General features: G+C 37.7%; 1 protein-coding gene across 1 annotated transcript in view; it reads left to right on the top strand.

The window, feature by feature from the left end:
• LOC114047013 (zinc finger protein 850-like) overlaps positions 1 to 19,315 on the top strand; it is a 60,974-nt gene that overhangs the window by 12,499 nt on the left and 29,160 nt on the right. The window contains exon 6 of the mRNA XM_027867657.1: positions 325 to 2,116. Within this exon, the coding sequence (XP_027723458.1) occupies positions 325 to 2,116 (1,792 nt within the window). The remainder of the gene's footprint in view (positions 1 to 324; positions 2,117 to 19,315) is intronic.

The following is a 19,315-nucleotide window of genomic DNA, read 5'->3' as shown; positions in this document are numbered from 1 at the left end:
TCTTTCTCTTTAGTCTTCTCCAACAGTCACCTTTCTTGCTTTCTGCTCTTTATCAGTAGATCAAAATTGTTGAATTGTCTGTGCTCATTTTACGTATTGGATCAGTTTTTCTCCAACTACTTATGTTCATGTCTCACTACTCCTTGACACATTTACTATTCTATCTCTAAATTACAAATGTTGAATTCAATATATAAATGTTTCCAATGCCACCTATATTTATTCTCATTATTATTATCACTTTTACTCTTCTCACTTTAGTAGTTTCTTTGATCCCAGAATAGGCAACAGGGCACAGTTGCATTTTTTCTTTCTTTTTTTCAGACTGGGAGACCAGAAATAAAACCAAGGAGTCAACTCTAAAGCAAGACATTCCTGAAGCAGAATCATCCCAGAAAGTGACATTGAGAAAATTCACAAGGGATGGTATCTGGTACCCAGAGCTAGGAGAAACTGATTCTCAGTTTGGAATAGAGCAGAATATCAAGGAGGCAGAGCTGAGACAAATTACAGTTTCCCAAGCAAAAATAATCCCTAGGAAGACAAACTACAAGTGTAATGAATATAGCCTGGTTGCAGAACAAATTGTTCCTTCAAAAGATATCACTCATAAATGTGATATATATAGGAAAACCTTCTACTGTAATTCACAATTAATTGAACGTCAAGAAATCTGTTTAGAGAAAAAGCTCTTTGAGTGTAATGAATGTGGGAAAGCTTTTAGTAAAAGTACAATTCTTAAGAACCATCAGAGGATTCACACTGGTGAGAAACCCTATAAATGTAATGAATGTGGAAAAGCCTTCAGACTTCGTGGAAACCTTAGTCGACATAATAGAGTTCATACTGGAGAGAAGCCCTATGAATGTAATGAATGTGGGAAAGCTTTCAGGCTTCGTGGAAACCTTAATCAACATAAAAGAATTCATACTGGGGAGAAACCCTATGAATGTACTGAATGTGGGAAAGCCTTCAGATTATATGCACACCTTACTCAACATAAAAGAATTCATACTGGGGAAAAACCTTATGAATGTAATGAATGTGGGAAAACTTTCAGATTGCAGGGACATCTTACTAAACATAAGAGCATTCATCCTGGAAAGAAACCTTATAAATGTAGTGATTGTGATAAGACTTTCAGTAAGGGTTCATTCTTGGTGAGTCATCAGAGAGTCCATACTGGAGAAGAACCTCATAAATGTAATGAATGTGGGAAAGCCTTCAGTTCACGTGCAAGCCTTACTCAACATAAAAGAATCCATACTGGAGAGAAACCATATGAATGTAATGAATGTGGAAAAGCCTTCAGCCAGAATGTATGCCTTACTCAACATAAGACTGTCCATACAGGAGAAAAACCTTATGAATGTAATCAGTGTGGGAAAGCCTTCAGTCAGAGCAGACACTTAAATCGACATCAAAGAATTCACACAGGAGAGAAACCATATAAATGTGATGATTGTGGGAAATCATTTAGTAATGGTGAATTCCTTAGGCAGCATCAGAGAGTCCATACTGGAGAGAAACCCTATAATTGTAATGAATGTGGAAAAACCTTTAGACTTCGTGTACACCTTACTAGACATAGGAGCATTCATACTGGAGAAAAACCCTACAAATGTAACGAATGTGGAAAAACCTTTCGTCTGAGTACACACCTAACTCAGCATAAGACCATTCATACTGGAGAGAAACCCTACAAATGTAACGAATGTGGGAAAACCTTCCGGTTGAGTACAGACTGTACTCAACATCAGAGAATTCACACCGGAGAAAGACCCTATGCATGTAATGAATGTGGGAAAGCATTTTGGGACAGGTCATCCTTTACTAAACATCAGAAAATTCATACCGGAGAAAAACCCTATGAATGTAACGAATGTGGAAAAGCCTTCATTCAAAGTTCATCCTTTATTCAACATTGTATTACCCATACTGGAGAGAAACCCTATGAATGTAGTACATGTGGGAAAGCCTTCAGCCTTCATGCAAACCTTATTCGACACCAGAGAATTCATACTGGAGAGAAACCATATAAATGTGATCAATGTGGGAATGTCTTCAGGCACAGTTCAACCCTGATAAGACATCAGAGACTTCACAGTGTAGAATAATACGGAATTTAGTGAGTGAAGGGAAAGCTTTTGTTAGATGTCCCTTATTCAGATACCCTATGGCCGTCATGTCAACAGCTGTGATTTTGTTTGGTGTGTTTTCATAAGACATATACTTCCTTTCATATTATTCACCCATTGTAATTCATGTGGAAGAGGAAGTAGCTTGTTCTGCTTGGTCCCAGAGAGCAGGCCTAGGAAAAGTGGTAGAAAGTTACAGAAGTGGGGCAGCTAGGTGGCACAGTGAATAGAGCTCTGGCCTGGGAGTCAGGAGGACCTAAGTTCAAATCTAGCCTCAGACACTTAACACGTACTAGCTCTGTGACCTTGGGCAAGTCACTTAACCCCAATTGCCTCACACACAAAAAAAAGAAAGTTACAGAAGCAGGATTTTGCTAGTAGTAAGGAAACATTTCCTAACAATTAAAGCTATCTCAAAGCATAATCAACTGGCTTAGCAGAGCTCAGGTTTCTGTTCACTAGAAGACTTCTAGTAAAGCTTTGATGGCCATTTGGTGATGGGAGGATAGTGATTGAGGTCATAATTCTTCATATATGGATTGACCTAGCTGGTCTGCAAATTCTCCTTTCAATATCAAGATTCTGTGGTCCTCCTACCTATCTCTCCCTTCTATAAACTATAGCTGTAAAAATAATATTTCTAGTCCATTGGTGAGACCATGGAGACCAAATAATGTGGTCTGACCACATCATTTCCAAGCTATTAGTTGTTTTACTCTCCTACCTCTTTTCATTCATACATACATTCCATCTTTCATGCCTGGAATACATTCCCATCTCATCTCTGCCATTTTGAAACCCTCTTTTTCTTTTAAAACTCTAACTCTGATGCCATTTTTTTCCTCAAAGTCTTCCTTCCCCAATCTCTGTGACTAAAAGCCACCTCTCAGTCTTCAAAATTTCTTAGACATTTTTTCAGGAATCACTTCTGTATCCTTATCACATTTTACCTTGTATCATATGTCCCTGTGTACATGTCTTATTCCTTTTATTATATATTGTAAGCTCTTTGAGGGCAGATATTGACATTTTTCATTTTTGTATACTCAGAACTTAGCACAGTACCTTGCACATAGTAGGTGCTTAATAAATGTTTGTTGAATTTAATTGGATTACCAGGGTTAGTGATACCAAGTATCCATGATCCGTGATCTACCTTAGATTAAGAGCCCAGGTTTGACCCAGCAACGTAGCTAAATGTGGGATGTGGATAAGAAAAGGGGGTATTTAAAAAGGCAAAAGATAATGGGGACTAAATTAATGGAAGTTAATCAGGAGACCTCAGCTCCCAAGGGTACAAATGTATTGGACCTTTCATAGCAATATTTTCTATGGTAGCACTACCTACAACACATACACATACACACTTCAATGGGAAACCAAAACCATCCACCTCCCTCAGATTGAATTCAGTAAAGTAGATCTGAGTTGCTTTCCATTATACTTCTAGAGCAGCAGGATCTCAGTTTAAGGTTACATAAGAGTAGGAATAGCAAGGTGCTACGACCAAAAGAATAGGGTGGAGTTGACTAAAATCCTCTTAACTCATGATAGGTATGATCAAGAGTCCTTGCCTATAAGGGAAGAAAAAAATTCCAGGGAGAAAAACCATTGAATTTAACCTTTCATTTGGGGTGAATAAACCCAAGAGAGAGAAGGCTGGCAGATTACCCTTGTTGACAAAACTCTGAATAGAATTCGGAATGATTAGAATACCCATTAGCATAACTCAGCCCCCAAGAGGACATGAAAGAAGGTGCAGAGGATGTTGGATAGAAAAGTATTGCTGCCTAGAGTGTTAAGCAATAACAGATATATACAGGTTGTTGATCACTCTTTCCACCCTCCCATCCAATCCCGTGACTCTTTGCCATGCAACATTGTGCCACCCTCCTTCCCAGGAGGAAGAAAGATGGGTCTTAAAGTGGTCTTCAAAGGTACTTTCAGTACAGTAGTAATAATAAGGCACTGTAGGCTGCAGAGGTACAAGAGAGGACAGGTGACACTAAATGATGTAGTTTTCTTGAATTATTCCCTGTAGGGCTTAACTTGTGAGAAACAAATGAATTGAATATTGGTTGGTTGTATAACTATGACTATTATACAGGATGTCCCAGAAGTCATTGTGTAGTCTTAAGCTATTAATATTAAGCTTTCATAGCTTAAAACTGCATGAAGACTTTTAGGATACCCTGTATTTAAGGGTAACAAATAGAGGGAAGAGGGACTAATTTATCTTGGATCACCTCAGTCCATATTTGGGTAGTGAGAGCCAGTGGAATGAACACTAAACTGCTTGGGCTGATTGAGGTGCAACTGTGGTATAGCTGGAATTCCTTTAGTGATTTGTCCTGGCTGTCCTTCCCATGTGTCGTTTCAGTGCTTAGAGCTGTTCATGAAGTGTCTTTTTTGTTCAGGGTCATTGCCCATAAATAAACAATATGTACCAAAATTAGGGAAGTCAGCATTAATTAAAGTTAGTTCTATATCTACTGTAGTTAGTTGCACTGGTTATGCTTACCTCTTATTTCTTGTGGGCATATATGACAGGGCAGTGAACTTGAAGAATAGGTACAAGGACTAAAAACCACAATAAAATGAGCAGATTTTGTAAGAGAATTTTTAGGAGAGTTAAAGGAAATTTCAGAAGTCAGCATATTAGAGATGGGATACTTCTGAATGATGATGAAGTTAAGTTGTGCCCAATCTGGAGGGTGATTAAAGTGAAATGGAGGAATGGCAGACAATAGAGAGGGTCCAGGACCTGAAAGTCCAAGGTCTTAGAAAAGTCATTAGCATGAATATTGCTATCTCTTATGGTAGTAGTGGGGATGGGATGGAGCTAAAGATTGAGACAAACACTTATGGCATTGTAGAAAGTGGGAGCCTTCTCTGAAGGACAATAAATGACTGAAATGGATAATGTATTGGTCCAAGAGACCGGATTCTTTCAAGATCTGTGGAGAGGATTTATTTGGCACACTTACTACAAGAAATGAATCGTTTCATGGAAAGGAAGAAAAAGGATACACAGAGATTTGAGTTCCCATCAGCCATATAGCCACCCAAGTGCCAAGAAACTCCTGGGAGGGGAATTCACCATGCTTGTCTGATTGGGGGAGGGATTATGTGAAGGGAAAAGAATACTATATCATTTAGGCTGAAGACCAAAACTGATTGGCCATCCCATCTCAACCCACATCCTGATTTTTGCCTAACCTATAAGACAGCTAGTATAGATTGCTTGTTGCAGTGGTGACTGGTTAGGCTCCAGGGGACCTCCAACCTGAACTGCAAGCCCCATGCTAATAGTCCAGGTCATTAAGAGGAAACTTCTTTTCCTCTTTGTTTTTAGAAAAATGGGTACATAAGTTAATAGGTTATACTAATGCTGAATAATGGGAATAAAAATATCAAGTAAATATATATATATATATATATATATATATATACACACATATATGTCAGTGCAGTATGGAAGGTAACTGCCTAAAGGGTGTATAACTATAAGACATTTATGGATATGATGAAACTTAAAAGTTAATTTTAGAACAAGATGTACATGAATATGTGTGTATATACATATATATGCATATACTATATATATGCATATATATATGCACATTAGTATATATGGAAGATAGCTTTGCTACAAAATAGGATTTATCATCAGAACAGATATATTCACTTATCACTTCTTGATTAGGCATGGGTATCTTTATGTAGGTATGAGTCTGTTTATGGCCTGAGCATGTTATTTAGCTATCGCCTGGAAACAGTTGCAAAGCTTTAAGATATGTTATTCACACCACCACAGGTGAAGAAAAAAATAAAGAAAAGCTGGCACAAACTTCAAAAGAAAGTTGGCGTGTAATGGAGAAAGAATAATTGTTTCATAGGAGAAAAAAACAGGTTTGGGAAACTTGGGGAGCAAAGGAAGGAATGGGAGAAGAAAGATTAGCACAAAGTCACCTAGGCCAGGAAAAGAATAGCATTGTTCAAGCTGATGAAATTGGTTAGAAGTGTCAAATGTAACAGTAATTGGGAGTGAATACTGAGAAAAGACCTATGAGTCTGGGTAGAAGACAGTGACCTCCTAGGGAATAGTTTGCATAGACCGCTGGTAACAGATTGAAGCAGATCAGGAAGAAATGGGTGGAAGAAATTGCTATAAACTGCTTATTTAAAGGGATCAGGAGTAAAAGATGGGAGAACAATTAACATAGCACCTTAGGAGCTGCCAAATTAAAAGCAGCTTTGTTAGGGTCAGCTAGGTGGTGCAGTGGATAGAGCATCAGCCCTGAAGTCAGGAGGACCTGAGTTCAAATCCGGCCTTAGACCAAACACTTGACACTTACTAGCTGTGTGACCCAGGGCACCTAACCCCAATTGCCTCAAGAAAAAAAGGTAGTTTTATTTTCTTCTTTAGAGAAAGATGTGATTTGGCTCCACAAAAGCCAAAGTGCAAAGGAGTTAGCTTTAGAGAGGAAAAGGAAAAAAAACCCACTATAAAATAGAGATGTTATCTAGTTAGTTGAGGTATGTGAAGAAGCACATATTGTATGATTTCAGAGTTTGTGTGTGTGTGTGTGTGTGTGTGTGTGTGTGTGTAGTTTGTAACTTCTAATCCTTTGTAAATTTATGAATATCAGAGGTTTTGAGCTATATTCTTAGGGAAAGTGAAATTACCTCTGAGAATAGTATTAGGCAGATGATAATTACTTACACCTAGTGGCATTTATCATTACTTTCCTTTGTGAGACCTATGAATCACAAAACAACTGTCTGAACACCTCCAACTGAGTGGTAATATATATATTAGGGATAAGACCTGTGATTTCATTGGCATAGGGCACTATTGTTGAGGAAACTTCTACCAATTCAGGTCTTCACACTCTCTGAAACTTAGGGTCTTAGGGAGTTTTCTAGAGCACTGAAAGGATAAATGATCTGCTCAGGATCATACAGCCAGTATATATCAGAGGTGAGACTTCCAATCTAGGTTTTCTCTCCTTTAAGCCTATGGATGTGTATTTCTCATAACCTGGAATGTCTCTTCTTTTTAAAACCCCAGTGTTTGGTATGCCTCTCCAGTAAGCTGGAAATATCCTTAGATAGAAATTAGAATGTCTATGAATCACTAATATTCTTTGACTTTGTAGTGAGAACCAATCCTTATTTACCTTGATGTAAATTAGATTAATTTGGTATCTTATATGTCCCACGATAGAACTATGGTAAGCAACATGGTGCAATGGAAAAAGCATTGAATGTTGTAATGGAGAACCTAGGTTTGAACCCCAGTTCTCTCATTTATTGCTTGTGTGAGCTTGGATCATTCAACTTGATTCTCTGGGCCTCAAAGAATCTGCAAAACTGGGTGGTGGGAAGAATGCAGTAGACTAGGTAACATATAAGGTCCCTTAAAATCTGTAATCTAGGGGGAAAAACCAGTAACAATCCATTGACCTCCATTGTGAGTGTGAGTTCTGAGTCTATTTCTTGATTTTTAGAATTCAGATAATAGTTCTTTTACTACCAACTTTACTACAGGATTATGGTAAGTAAAGTGCTTTCCAATTGTTGAGTGCTATGTAAATGAGTTACTACCTGTATCACTTGCTTTCAATGAAAAAAAGATGGTATTATCAAAATAAGCTTCTGTGAAAGAGTCAAAGACATTTGCCAGCATTTCATTCTTATAACACTAAAACGTGTGTGGCCTACCCAATTTGCATTTCTTGGCACTCAAAATTCCCATAACGCAATGGTGCCTTTTGCTTGTTTAGTGGCCTAATACTGAGGAGTATGTCATACTCCTCACTCCCAAGCCCAACTTTGTAGAGAGTTTGATTCCTGGACTTTCTCCCCCAGAGATCCAAAATCAGTGGGAGGAGATAGCAGATGCATACAATTTCTACAGTTAGCCTTCAGTACAAAGTACAACTAACCTTGCCTTCTTGGGCCTAAAGAAAAATGTGATCCTGGTTATCCAGACCACAAGATCTAGATAAACAGTTTCCGTGAATGGTCTTGTTTGTATTCCCACAATTCCTGCCACTCCTGTTCATTTAAAGCATAGGTAGCAAGTCAGCAAGGCAGTCACAGATTCCATGGGGAACAGCTTGGTCCTCTCCTCAATGAAGATCTCTTAGGATTACTGATATTCTTTTTAGCCATTACCTCAAGGATTCCTAGAGAAAGGCAAGTACTACTAAGTGTGAGTTCTTGGAGGGATTTGTACTATAGTGACCTGAACATACCTTCTGTGGACAGGGTGACTACTCACAGGATTACCTGTCCTGAGTGGCCACCCTACCTTCCATGACATTCAATTATGAGTTCTTGTGAACCAACCCATCTGGTATGGTTGCAAAAAATTTAAATAATGCCATATTAGGCTTTATTAACATAAATTATGGTTTATGTTTAAACCAGAGTAAGGGAGGTAGAAGGCCCAGTGTATTGTTCATTGGTCAAGCTATATGTGGAATTTCATGTTCAGTTCTGCTTGCCACATTTCAAAAAGGACATTGATACATAAAAATATATCTAATAACAGGGTGATCATCATGAAAAATATATCATGTGAGGGATGGTTGAAGGAATTGGAATACTTAGCCTAGGAAAATAAGATTTAGCAAAGACATAAAAGCTTCTTTCAAATATCTGAGGAGCTGATATGTAAAAGATGGGTTTGACTTATTCTTTGCAGTTCCAAAAAGGAAAATTAGGAATAATGGGTAGAAGTTACCAGGAGGACTGTTGCAGCTCAATAACAGAAAGAACTTTCTAACATTTTGAGAGTCACAGAAATGGATTGGGCTGCCTTATGAAGGAGTGGCTTCACTGGAAATGTTCAAGGAAAGGTTGGATGAATACATTATCACTTAGGGAGAGATATAAAAATATTCCTTTTTTTACTGAAAGATTGCTCTAGATGACCTTTAAAGTCCCTTCCAACTTAAAGGTTCTATAATTCTTCTGTCAAGTTCTTATCTGCTATCTGCTGCCAAAATCCATGTACATTTCTGGATTTTCTAAATTCATATGCAATTAATGTCTTATCACACAATGTGGCACTTTACTAGATAATGTCTTGTATTCTCTAATTATGTAAGGGGCATGTTTTCCTCCCAGGCAAAACTGTGTGTCCCCCAAGGACATTTACTATGATTCATACTTATTTTTGGCTTCTATATAATCAGAAACAATGCTCAGTACATAATAGAGAGTTAGTTAAAATTTACTTTACTTTGGATACTCAGATCCCTGAATATTATAAGACTATACACCTTCTGACTCTGCCAACTGTCTCTAAGGACATGTCAATAGATGGTCCGAAGTTGAGCATGAATATGTTTGGCATTTCAGAAATCATTGAAATTGAAGGATGTAGCTGTGGACTTCACCCAGGAGAGAGTGAGCCAACTGGATCTTGATATGAAATATACCTGTATAGGGACATAATCCTGGTGAATTCTATGAATCTAGTCTCACTACATAAGTGTGGCATCCCTATGTGCTCAGCATCCATCTAACCTTTGAAATGCCTTCATTTCCTCAGTCGTTAAAAATTATGGGGCCTCTAGTGTCTTTTTGTATAGAAACTTGAAGTTCAGTTTTCATATATTCCTAATCCCTTTGGGACACAAACAGGGTTCTTTTGCTCCTGTTTATAGATGAAAGTCATGCACTCCATAAAAAATGAAACTAGGTCTTTTCCTATCTTTGATGCAACACATAGCTCATCCTTCTAAGATCCTGAAGAATAAGGATTTGGGACTTTCAGGGATGGGTCTTTGTCCCTAGCACAAACACCCAAGTCTTTTTTCTTTCCATATGAACAGGGTATTAAATTTCCAAGCCAGATGTGATCTCTCAGTTGAAACAAAGAAGAAAGTTTTGAATAGTAAAAAGACAAATCCCAAGAGGTACCTGCCCAAGTGAGTAAGAGAAAACCAATAATTTTTTTTTAATGCTGATCCTTCTTGACTCTTATGTAGCATTTGACACTGCTGACCATATTTTGATAGATATTCTCTCTTTTCTCAGGTTTCATGACACTGCCCTGTTTTGGTTCTCCTACCTATCTCCTCAGTCTCCTTTGCTGGATCATCATTCATGACCTGCCCACTAACTCCCACCTCTTCCCTGCCCTCCTTTTAGTCCAGGAGACTAACTACTAATGTGGAGCATGCTTTTTGGTGGAACAGTATTGAAAAAGAATATCATGGGAATAGATTTTGGAGGATTTTGAGTGCCAGCTTAAGAACTGATCTTCACTTTGTAGGCAGTAGGAAGGCATTTTGTGATTTTCAATAAGAAAGTAATATTGTCACATAGGGACATTAGTGGCAAGAGTCTGTTGCGATTAAAGGGGGCTCAGGACTTGACTGGGGGAGTGACATCAGGATGCCAGAGCTTGGGGCCTCTACGCTTAGCAAAAGTCTGAGGCTATCCTAAGGTCTGAGAACCTTAAAGTCAAAATAGAATAGAAGAATTCTCCTATCAATGAATAGACAAAGTGGTCTGTAGTCAGGGTAGATATGTGCCCACAATCCAGTAATTTCAGGAGAGCAAAATGAATGCCAGTGCTCAGAGCATAGTAATGATAATATTAATCATGGGGAACCAATGTTTTTCCCCTTGGCCCTTTACAATTCCTGCAGTTCTGATCTTATATGAATAGGAATGCAGGGAGTACATGATGTGATGGAGATAGAATAGGTGTAGTTACAGAAGGACCCTGATTATGTTTAAGGGAACTGAGGAAGAGCTGGAACTGTAGGGGTGTTCTTACAGAAATAAAATTATTTTTAATGAAGGATTCATTTGATATCAGCATATAGGATCACTTGGAGGCAATAAGACAGAGAACCCAAGAGATGAGTTAGGACCTTGTTACAGTAATTGAAGCATGAGGTGATGAAACCCTGAACTCTGGTCCCAGGCTATCTCTCACAATCCTGATATTTTCCTTAAGCCACATCCTTTCTTTTTTTTGTCCATCCAGCAGTCAATAATTCTCACCTTCAGATTCTCCTAGATGAATTTATCTCAATTTCTGTGCTCACTTTGCTTCCTATGTCAGTTTTTATTAAACCATTTGTATTCACTTTTCACTGCTCCTTATCTCTCCTTCCATTTCTTTCCCCTAGATCTCAAGGCCATATTTAAAAGTTTCCAAAGCCACCTTTGTGTTATACTTGTCACCATTTTTACTTTTTTTTTTCTAAATTCAGTAATTTTCATACTCCTAACACAGGCAACAGGACAGAGTTGCCTTTTTTCTTTCTTTCAGACTGGAAGACCAGGTGTTAAAACCAAAGAGTTAAATCTGAAGCAAGATATTTCTCAGGAAAAATGATCACAGAAAGTAACAATAGAAAGATTCACAAGAGAAGGCATCTGATACACTAAGCTAAAACTAGTCTGAAAATTTGATGGCTAGTTTGAGTGGCAGCAAAATATCAAGAAAAACATGTCTGAGGCTGATGACAGTTTTTCAGAAGACAATGTTCCCTTGAAAGACATGCCCTGAGCAAAATGAGTTTAGTGCGAACCCAATTACAGAATATGGAGTTCACATAAGACATGCTATGAATATGATATATAAGGGTATAATTCACACTTAATTGGACATCCAAAAGTCTGTATAGGGAAGAAATACTATGAATACAGTGAATGTAGGGAGGCTTACAGTAAATGTGCACTCCAACAGAAATGATAGTCCATACTAGAGAGAAATTCCATAATGTAATGAATGTGGGAGAACCTTCAGACTGCTTCAGGATCCTTAATCAACATTTAATAATGCTTACAAATGTAATGAATATGAGGAATCTCCATCATCATACAAACTACAGTCAGAATCAAATAATTTATATCAAATAGAAATGTAATGAATGAGGGAAAGCCTTCAGGCTATTTATGCACCTTACTTGACATCAGAGAATCCATAATGGGAGAAATCCTTAAAGTTAGTTTGGGAATGCCTTTAGGCACATCTCAGCTCTGGTCAGGCATCAGAAACTTCATAATAGAAAACAATCCTGGGAATTTAGTGAATGCAGGAAAGTTCTTATTCTTACCCTTTTAAAAATACACTACCACTATGATATCACTATTTGTCACTAATTGTAGTGCTTGTAGTTTTGTTTGAGATGTTTTAGATGGAAGTATACTGTTTTAGATCCTTTATATATTATATATATATATATATATATATATAATTTACACAAACACACACATACATACACACACAATATTTATTTTCTTTCAGTTATATACCCCAGTACCTATAGGAATACATTATTTCCAAGGAAATACCTTATCAGTTTGCCTAATTAGGTCACCTTTTGCCAATTTACTAAGACTACTAAGCATTTTATATTGTTTTTATAAATACTAGAATTTGTCATTTTTAGAACATATTTGTTCTAAATATGTTCATTTTTTAAGATGAAACTCATGATGTACGAATACCCAATAGGGTTAGGTAGTAATCGTTAACATTAATGGCTTAAAATAAATTTAGTTATATTTCTTAAAGTAGAGTTGTACAATTGCAATAAGGATTTATGGTTATATAAATAATCATGTAACCACTAGGTTTCAAGTTTTATTTAAAAGGATAGAAATCACTTTATTTAATAACAATCATAGGAGACTGATACACAATGTTGGAAAGAAAGGACTGAAGGGAACTGGGCTTCTCTCACAAAGAAACATAAACTTGAAATGCCAAAGAAAAGAGAAACAACTAAAAAAGAAAAATGAGTAAAGTAAAAAGAGTCCGCACACAATTTTAAAAGTTATAGTACAGTTCAATCACTTAAAGTATGAGCAAAGTGGCACTGGGAACTGAAACTAAAGAAAATATCTCAGGAGATAGTGTCAGGCTGACAAATGGAATAACCAAAGCAAGATAAAGCAATGTGAAGAAGATCAAATAAAAGAAGGACTGGAAGAAAATTAGGAAATTGAGAGACAGACTATCCCAATGGATAGAGATCTGACCTTAGAATCAGAGAAATCTGGGGTTTAAGTCTCATTTCTTGACATATTGGCTTTGTGATGCTGGACAAATCATTTAACCTCTCAGTGGCCTATGCAAATTTCTCAGATTGTAAATTGCAGAACTCTTGCTGATCTGAATTGGTAGAAGGCTTTCCTTAACAGGAGCTTCCTAGATCATTTAAATCAGAGGTCCAACACTGTTCCCCTACTACCCACCCACCCCCCAAAAAATGGAAGAAAAAATGGATAATTGGATAATATGTTGGCACATTTTTTCATTTTTTTAAGATCAAAGAAATTATTGGAAGTAAAAATCAATAGCTTTATATAAAGGATTTGAATTTTAAACAACAAACAATATCTAAAATTAAATCAATGGAAATAAAATGGAGAAGTATGTAAAATATATCAAAGTCTGACATATCTATAAGATTAATACACACTCCCTAGTAAATCAGTGGGCAAAGGACATGACAAGGTAACAGAGGAAGTACAACTACTTATAACCACATGAAAAGATGCTCAGGCTCCCTAATTATTCAGCAAATCAAACAAATTTAAGATGTTACTTTAGTTTATACCAATTCAAATGGCAAACATGTATATGTATATATATATTTTATTGATAAAGTCCATTGTTGATTAGATTGAAGAATAGTGCAGATATTTTGGAACAATATTGAATCATACAATGAGTCATAAAACTGGTTATTTCTTTCAATCCAGTGATTCCATCACTAAAACTATTACAAAAACAGCATAAAATGACCTATCTGTAAAAACATTCATAACTTTTCTATTTGTAATAGCAAAAATAATGGAGAATGGACAAATAAATTATGGTACATTAATGAATGGAATATTATGCTGCCATAAGCAATAAATATAAATCATATGAAGAAATATGGAAAGATCTTTCTTAGATGATACAGAGTGAAATTAATATACCAGAACCATATGCACTCTAACTACATCTTTTACAACGAAAAAGGAGAAGAAAGTAAAACAGCCAAAGAACTAGAATTTGGAATAGGCTTATAATGGAATTGAGGACAAATTAATACTTTCTTTGCTTATTTATCATTTCTTAATTTGTTTTTTATGTTTATTTCATTGTTTCTTTTTTGGTGACTATTAAGGTTATCATATAAGTAAAACATAAAATCCATCTGGAAATTATTTGCTGGAACTCATCTCCAGAAGATTCTGCTGTTTCTTCTAGCTCTAGGTTCCCTACTTCATGCTTACAAGATGGGCCATTCTCCTTCACCCCCCACCACCCCACGTGTGCTCAGTCAGAGTACAAAACAAGAATCTGGAAGGAGAGTATAATCATGGAACATTAATGTTCCCAAGACTATTGCAGATGGAATCCAAACATGTTTGGGATTTAAAAGTCCATAATAAAGAGGCTTTTAGACCCAACAGGTGGCATTGTGATGACCAATGATGGCAATACCACTCTCCAGGAGATTCATGCTCAGCTTCAAGCAGCGAAGTCTGTGATTGAAATGAGTCAGACTTAGGATGAAAAAAATTGGGAATGGGACTACATTAGTCATTATTCCTGCTAGAGAGATGCCATCAGAGTTGCTATCAGAGATGCTGGCTGAACATTTCCTAGAGTAACCGATCAACCCAACAATTGTGATTAATACCCATCTGCCAATAAGTACTAGATGATATGATCAACACACCCAAAAAATCAGTATCTCTGTTGATATTAATAGTGATGGCACAATGATGAATATCCTCAATAGTATCGTATGTACAAAGGTATTCAGACTTAGTCCTTCCGGGCTTGCACCAGATGCCCTAAAGATGGTACAGTTTGAGGAAAATGGCAAAAAGAGATTGACATTAATATTTATGCTAAGGTAGAAAATTGCTGGGCATCATTGAGAAGTCCTGTGTCTTAGTTGAAGTAACATTCAACAAGGACATGATTTGACCATGAATGTAGCATTACATTAAGATGTTGCTGGATTCCTCCTTAGAAGAAAGGAGGGGCAGCTAGGTGGTGCAGTGGATAGAGTGCCGGCCCTGAAGTCAGGAGGACCTGAGTTCAAATCTGGCATCAGACCAAACACTTGACACTTTACTAGCTGTGTGACCCTGGGCAAGTCACTTAACCCCAATGGCCTAAAAACACACACACACACACACACACACACACACACACACACACAAACAAGAATACAAGAAAGGAGAAAGCCATTCAGACATTAAGAAAACCCTAGAGGAAGACTTTACCTAAATCTCACAGATAGAAGTTTAATATACACAGTAGCTTTGTGAGGCTATTATACACCTGAAGCCTAATGTGGTCAATTATAGAAAAAGGCATCTCAGATTTATCTCAATAGTACTCATGTAGGCCAATATCACAACTATTTACTGAGTCCAGCAGACAGGTAAATGTTTTACTAGGGCCTATGAACCTCAGATTGCCAGCTGATGAGAGGACCAAAGAGAAGATGATAGTGGAACTAGGGCCGACCTATTTGAATTCATTTGCACCATTGTCCTCTGGGAAGCCAGCAAGGACATTCTCTCAGAGAGGCCATACAGGTGAGCCAAAATGTTTTTTCTCAAATCCCTGTTGTTGCCAGGGGGTGGATCTTTGAAGATGGCCAAAGAAATTCAAAGCCATGAGTGAAAAAAATTTTTTTTTAATTAAAAAAAAAAGCCTTGAGTGGCATTAACGAGTGGCCATACTAGGCTGTGGCCCAAGCCCTATAGTTCTTCCTTCACAACCTTATCCAGAACTGTGGGCCCAATATCATCTGTCTGTTCACTTCACTTTAGGCCAAGTACATTCAAGAGAACTATGAACCTGGGGTATGGACAGTGAAACAGGTACCTTAGTAGATATGAAGGAACTGGGTATCTGGGAACCCCTTGTCATGTGAAATTGCAAATACAAGATGTTTGCAGAGAAGGCTTTCCTGCTGCTTCAGATTGCATATCTCAGCCCACAAGAAAATAAGATGATGATCAGGACCATTTTGGGGTACCTCCTAATGCTGGGCAGGAGTGATATGCAGACAACATCCCTGAGGTGACAGACCACAGGACCAGCAGGTTTTCCATGCTTTCCCTTAGCCAGGCTGCCAGGACAAACATGAGATTATTAGATTGAAGAAGGGCAGTAAGGTGAAGCTGTGGATAGAGAGGGTAGACTCATCTTCCTGAGTTCAAATCTGGCCTCAGACACTTGCTAGCTATGTGATCCTGGACAAATCACATGGCCCTGTTTGCCTCAGTTTCCTCCTCTGTAAAATGAACTAGAGAAGGAAATGGCAAACCACTTCAGTATCTTTGCCAAGAAAACCCTAAATGGGGTCATGAAGAGTTGGACATGATTGAAATGACTGCATGACAAAAAAAAATGGATTGAAGGGCTTCTTTCAGACTTTTTCTACCCCAGATCAGTTTGCAAAAGGCCCTGACATGTAGCTTCCCTCTAAACTTTTCACTTAAATTTACTTTCAGTGATTAAATGTGTTATCTGAGAAAGAAAAAAAGATAGGTTGTGAAGCAGGTTGTGAAGAACAAATGCTAGAATAATTTGTACTTAATTCTAGAAGCAACAGAAATCCACTGAGGTTTCTTAACCAAGAGAATGACAGACCTTTGTTTTAGGACTGTCAGTTTTGTTGTGTATGAAGAAGTCTGGATTAGTAACGGAATATCAAGAGACCAATTATAAGTATATGGCAACGTTCTAAGATAGGAGTGATGAATGTCTAAATTAGAATGGTTTGGGTATGAACAGAGAGGAGATGGTTGTGAGAGTTGTTGTGGAGATAAATGGATAAGATCTGACCATTGATTGGATATAGGTGATGAGGAAAAGCAAAGAGTCCAGGATGAATCTATAATTTCAAAGCTTGGTGACCAGAAGGAAGATTGTGGAATTCTCAACAGAAATAGAAAAAATTAAAGGATGACTAGGTTTTGGGGAAAAGATAATGACTTCTGTTTCATACTGTTAAGTTTAGGGTGTCTGCAGATCTAGTTGGACATATCCATCCGGCAGTTGATGGCATGGAACTTGGGAAAAGATGAGAGCTTCATATGTAAATCTGAAAGTCATCTGTATAGTTCCCATGAGACTTAATGAATCAGCAAGAAAGAGACATCCAATAGAATATAAACCAGACTAAGTTTAGTCAGAGTATAATCAGTTTTCAGAGTAAATCTAGTTGTATCATCTAGTAGGCTGCCAAACTTAGCAACTAAGTGATTGAAAATGGTTCTTCTACCATTTCTATCAAGTTGTGAGGAAGTATTCTGGTTCAGAAGTTATGAGTGGATAACAAGACATGCCTCCTTTGCTCATAGCCACCCCTCTCCCTTGGAATGTGGTGGTGGTTTTCTCCCTATTTGTACCCGTCATCCTAAATGGTCTCCAACTATCCCAGGGCATTGATTGTATGAAATGTAGTATGTGGAACAAGAGGGGGAAAACTGGTTAGAAACAATCATTCATATAGAAGAATGTTTAATCCTTTCATGAAAAGTTCTTCCACGGTTTGGGAATATTATTCATTACTCTCACCACCAGGCTTGAATCATTTAATGAAGACAGAAGAAAAAGGATACTTGGAGGTAGAGCCAAGACAGCAGTGTAGAAGGAAGCAGTGTGCCTGTGCTCCCATCCATAACTCCTACAGACAGAACTATGAAGTACACCAGACCCTGATACAGAAATCCAGAAAAAGTCACAGTGAGCACTTTGTCTGGCCCGGGTTGGTATAGACAGAGAGGTCAGTAGATACTGAGGACAGAGTTGGGGCAGGAGTACACAGCATGGAGAGCATTACAGTGCCCAGGGGGAGACTGTACACCAGCACCAAAGGAGATCTCAGGTCCATATCAGGGCACTACAGTGCATGCAGGTGCTAACTTGCAACTCTGTCACAGACCACCCAGTCCTAGGTCACAGATCCAGATTGGACTGAGAAGGGGACCTTTGCTAGGCCTGGCAATAGCATTGCTTTTTCCAAAGATGTGGGGGCACTAGGCAGTGTACCAAGAAAGGAGGAAGTTCAACCCACATGTACAAAAAATATTCATAGCAGCTCTTTTTGTGGTGGCAAAGAATTGGAAATTGAGAGGATGCCCATCAATTGGGGAATGGCTGAGCAAGTTGTGGTATATGAATGTAATGGAATACTATTGTGCTATAAGAAATAATGAGCAGGTGGATTTCAGAAAACAATGCCCAAGCAACTAACTCCTTTAAAATTAGAATGGATCAAATAGAAGCCAGTGAGTTCACGAGGCAACAAGAAATATTAAAACAGTAAAAAGGCTGGAAAAAATGGAAGAAAATGTAAAGTCATCATATAGCAAAAACAACTAATCAGGAAATAGACCAAGGAGAAAAAATATAATGGGGCAGCTAGGTGGTGCTGTGGATTGGCCCTGGAGTCAGGAGGACCTGAGTTCAAATCCAGCTTCAGACACTTGACACGCACTAGCTGTGTGACCCTGGGCAAGTCACTTAATCCCATTGCCTAGCCAAAAGAAAAAAAGAGAGAGAGAGAAAATATATAAGAATCACTGGAGTATCTGAGTACCATGACCCAAAAAGGAGTCTTGACGTCTCATTTCAAGAAATATTAAAAGAAAACTGCCCAGATCTCATAGAACCAGAGGGCAAAATGAAAACAGAATCTGCCAGTCACCTCCTAAAAGAAACCCCAAATAAAAATTCCCAGGAACATTACAACCAAAATTCAGAGCTTCCAAGTCAAAGAAAAAATAATATAAGAAAGACAAAAAGAACTGAAATACTGAGGAGCCACAGTCATGATCACATATGATTTAGCAGCCACCACCATGAAGCAGCAGAGAATTTGGAAAGCAATATTCCAAAATGCAAGATGCACACATATAATGGAATGTTTTATATATATATATATATATACACACACACACACATGTGTATATACATATGTATGCATATATGTATATACCTAATTACAGAACAGGATATACTCTAAATTCAAGAATATAGACTAGGAAGATTGTCAGAGAAGGCCACTGAAGAAACTTTCAGCCTCAGATCGGCTAGTAAAGGTAGAAAGCTCAAAACTCTGTCCTAGATAGTTCATAAACTTCCTCTTTTTATTAAAAAAATATGG

The sequence above is a fragment of the Vombatus ursinus genome, unplaced genomic scaffold (genome assembly GCF_900497805.2).
Source record: "Vombatus ursinus unplaced genomic scaffold, bare-nosed wombat genome assembly UNPS02014786.1, whole genome shotgun sequence".
Classification (NCBI taxonomy): domain Eukaryota; kingdom Metazoa; phylum Chordata; class Mammalia; order Diprotodontia; family Vombatidae; genus Vombatus; species Vombatus ursinus.
This window is presented reverse-complemented; position numbering and strand designations above follow the sequence as displayed.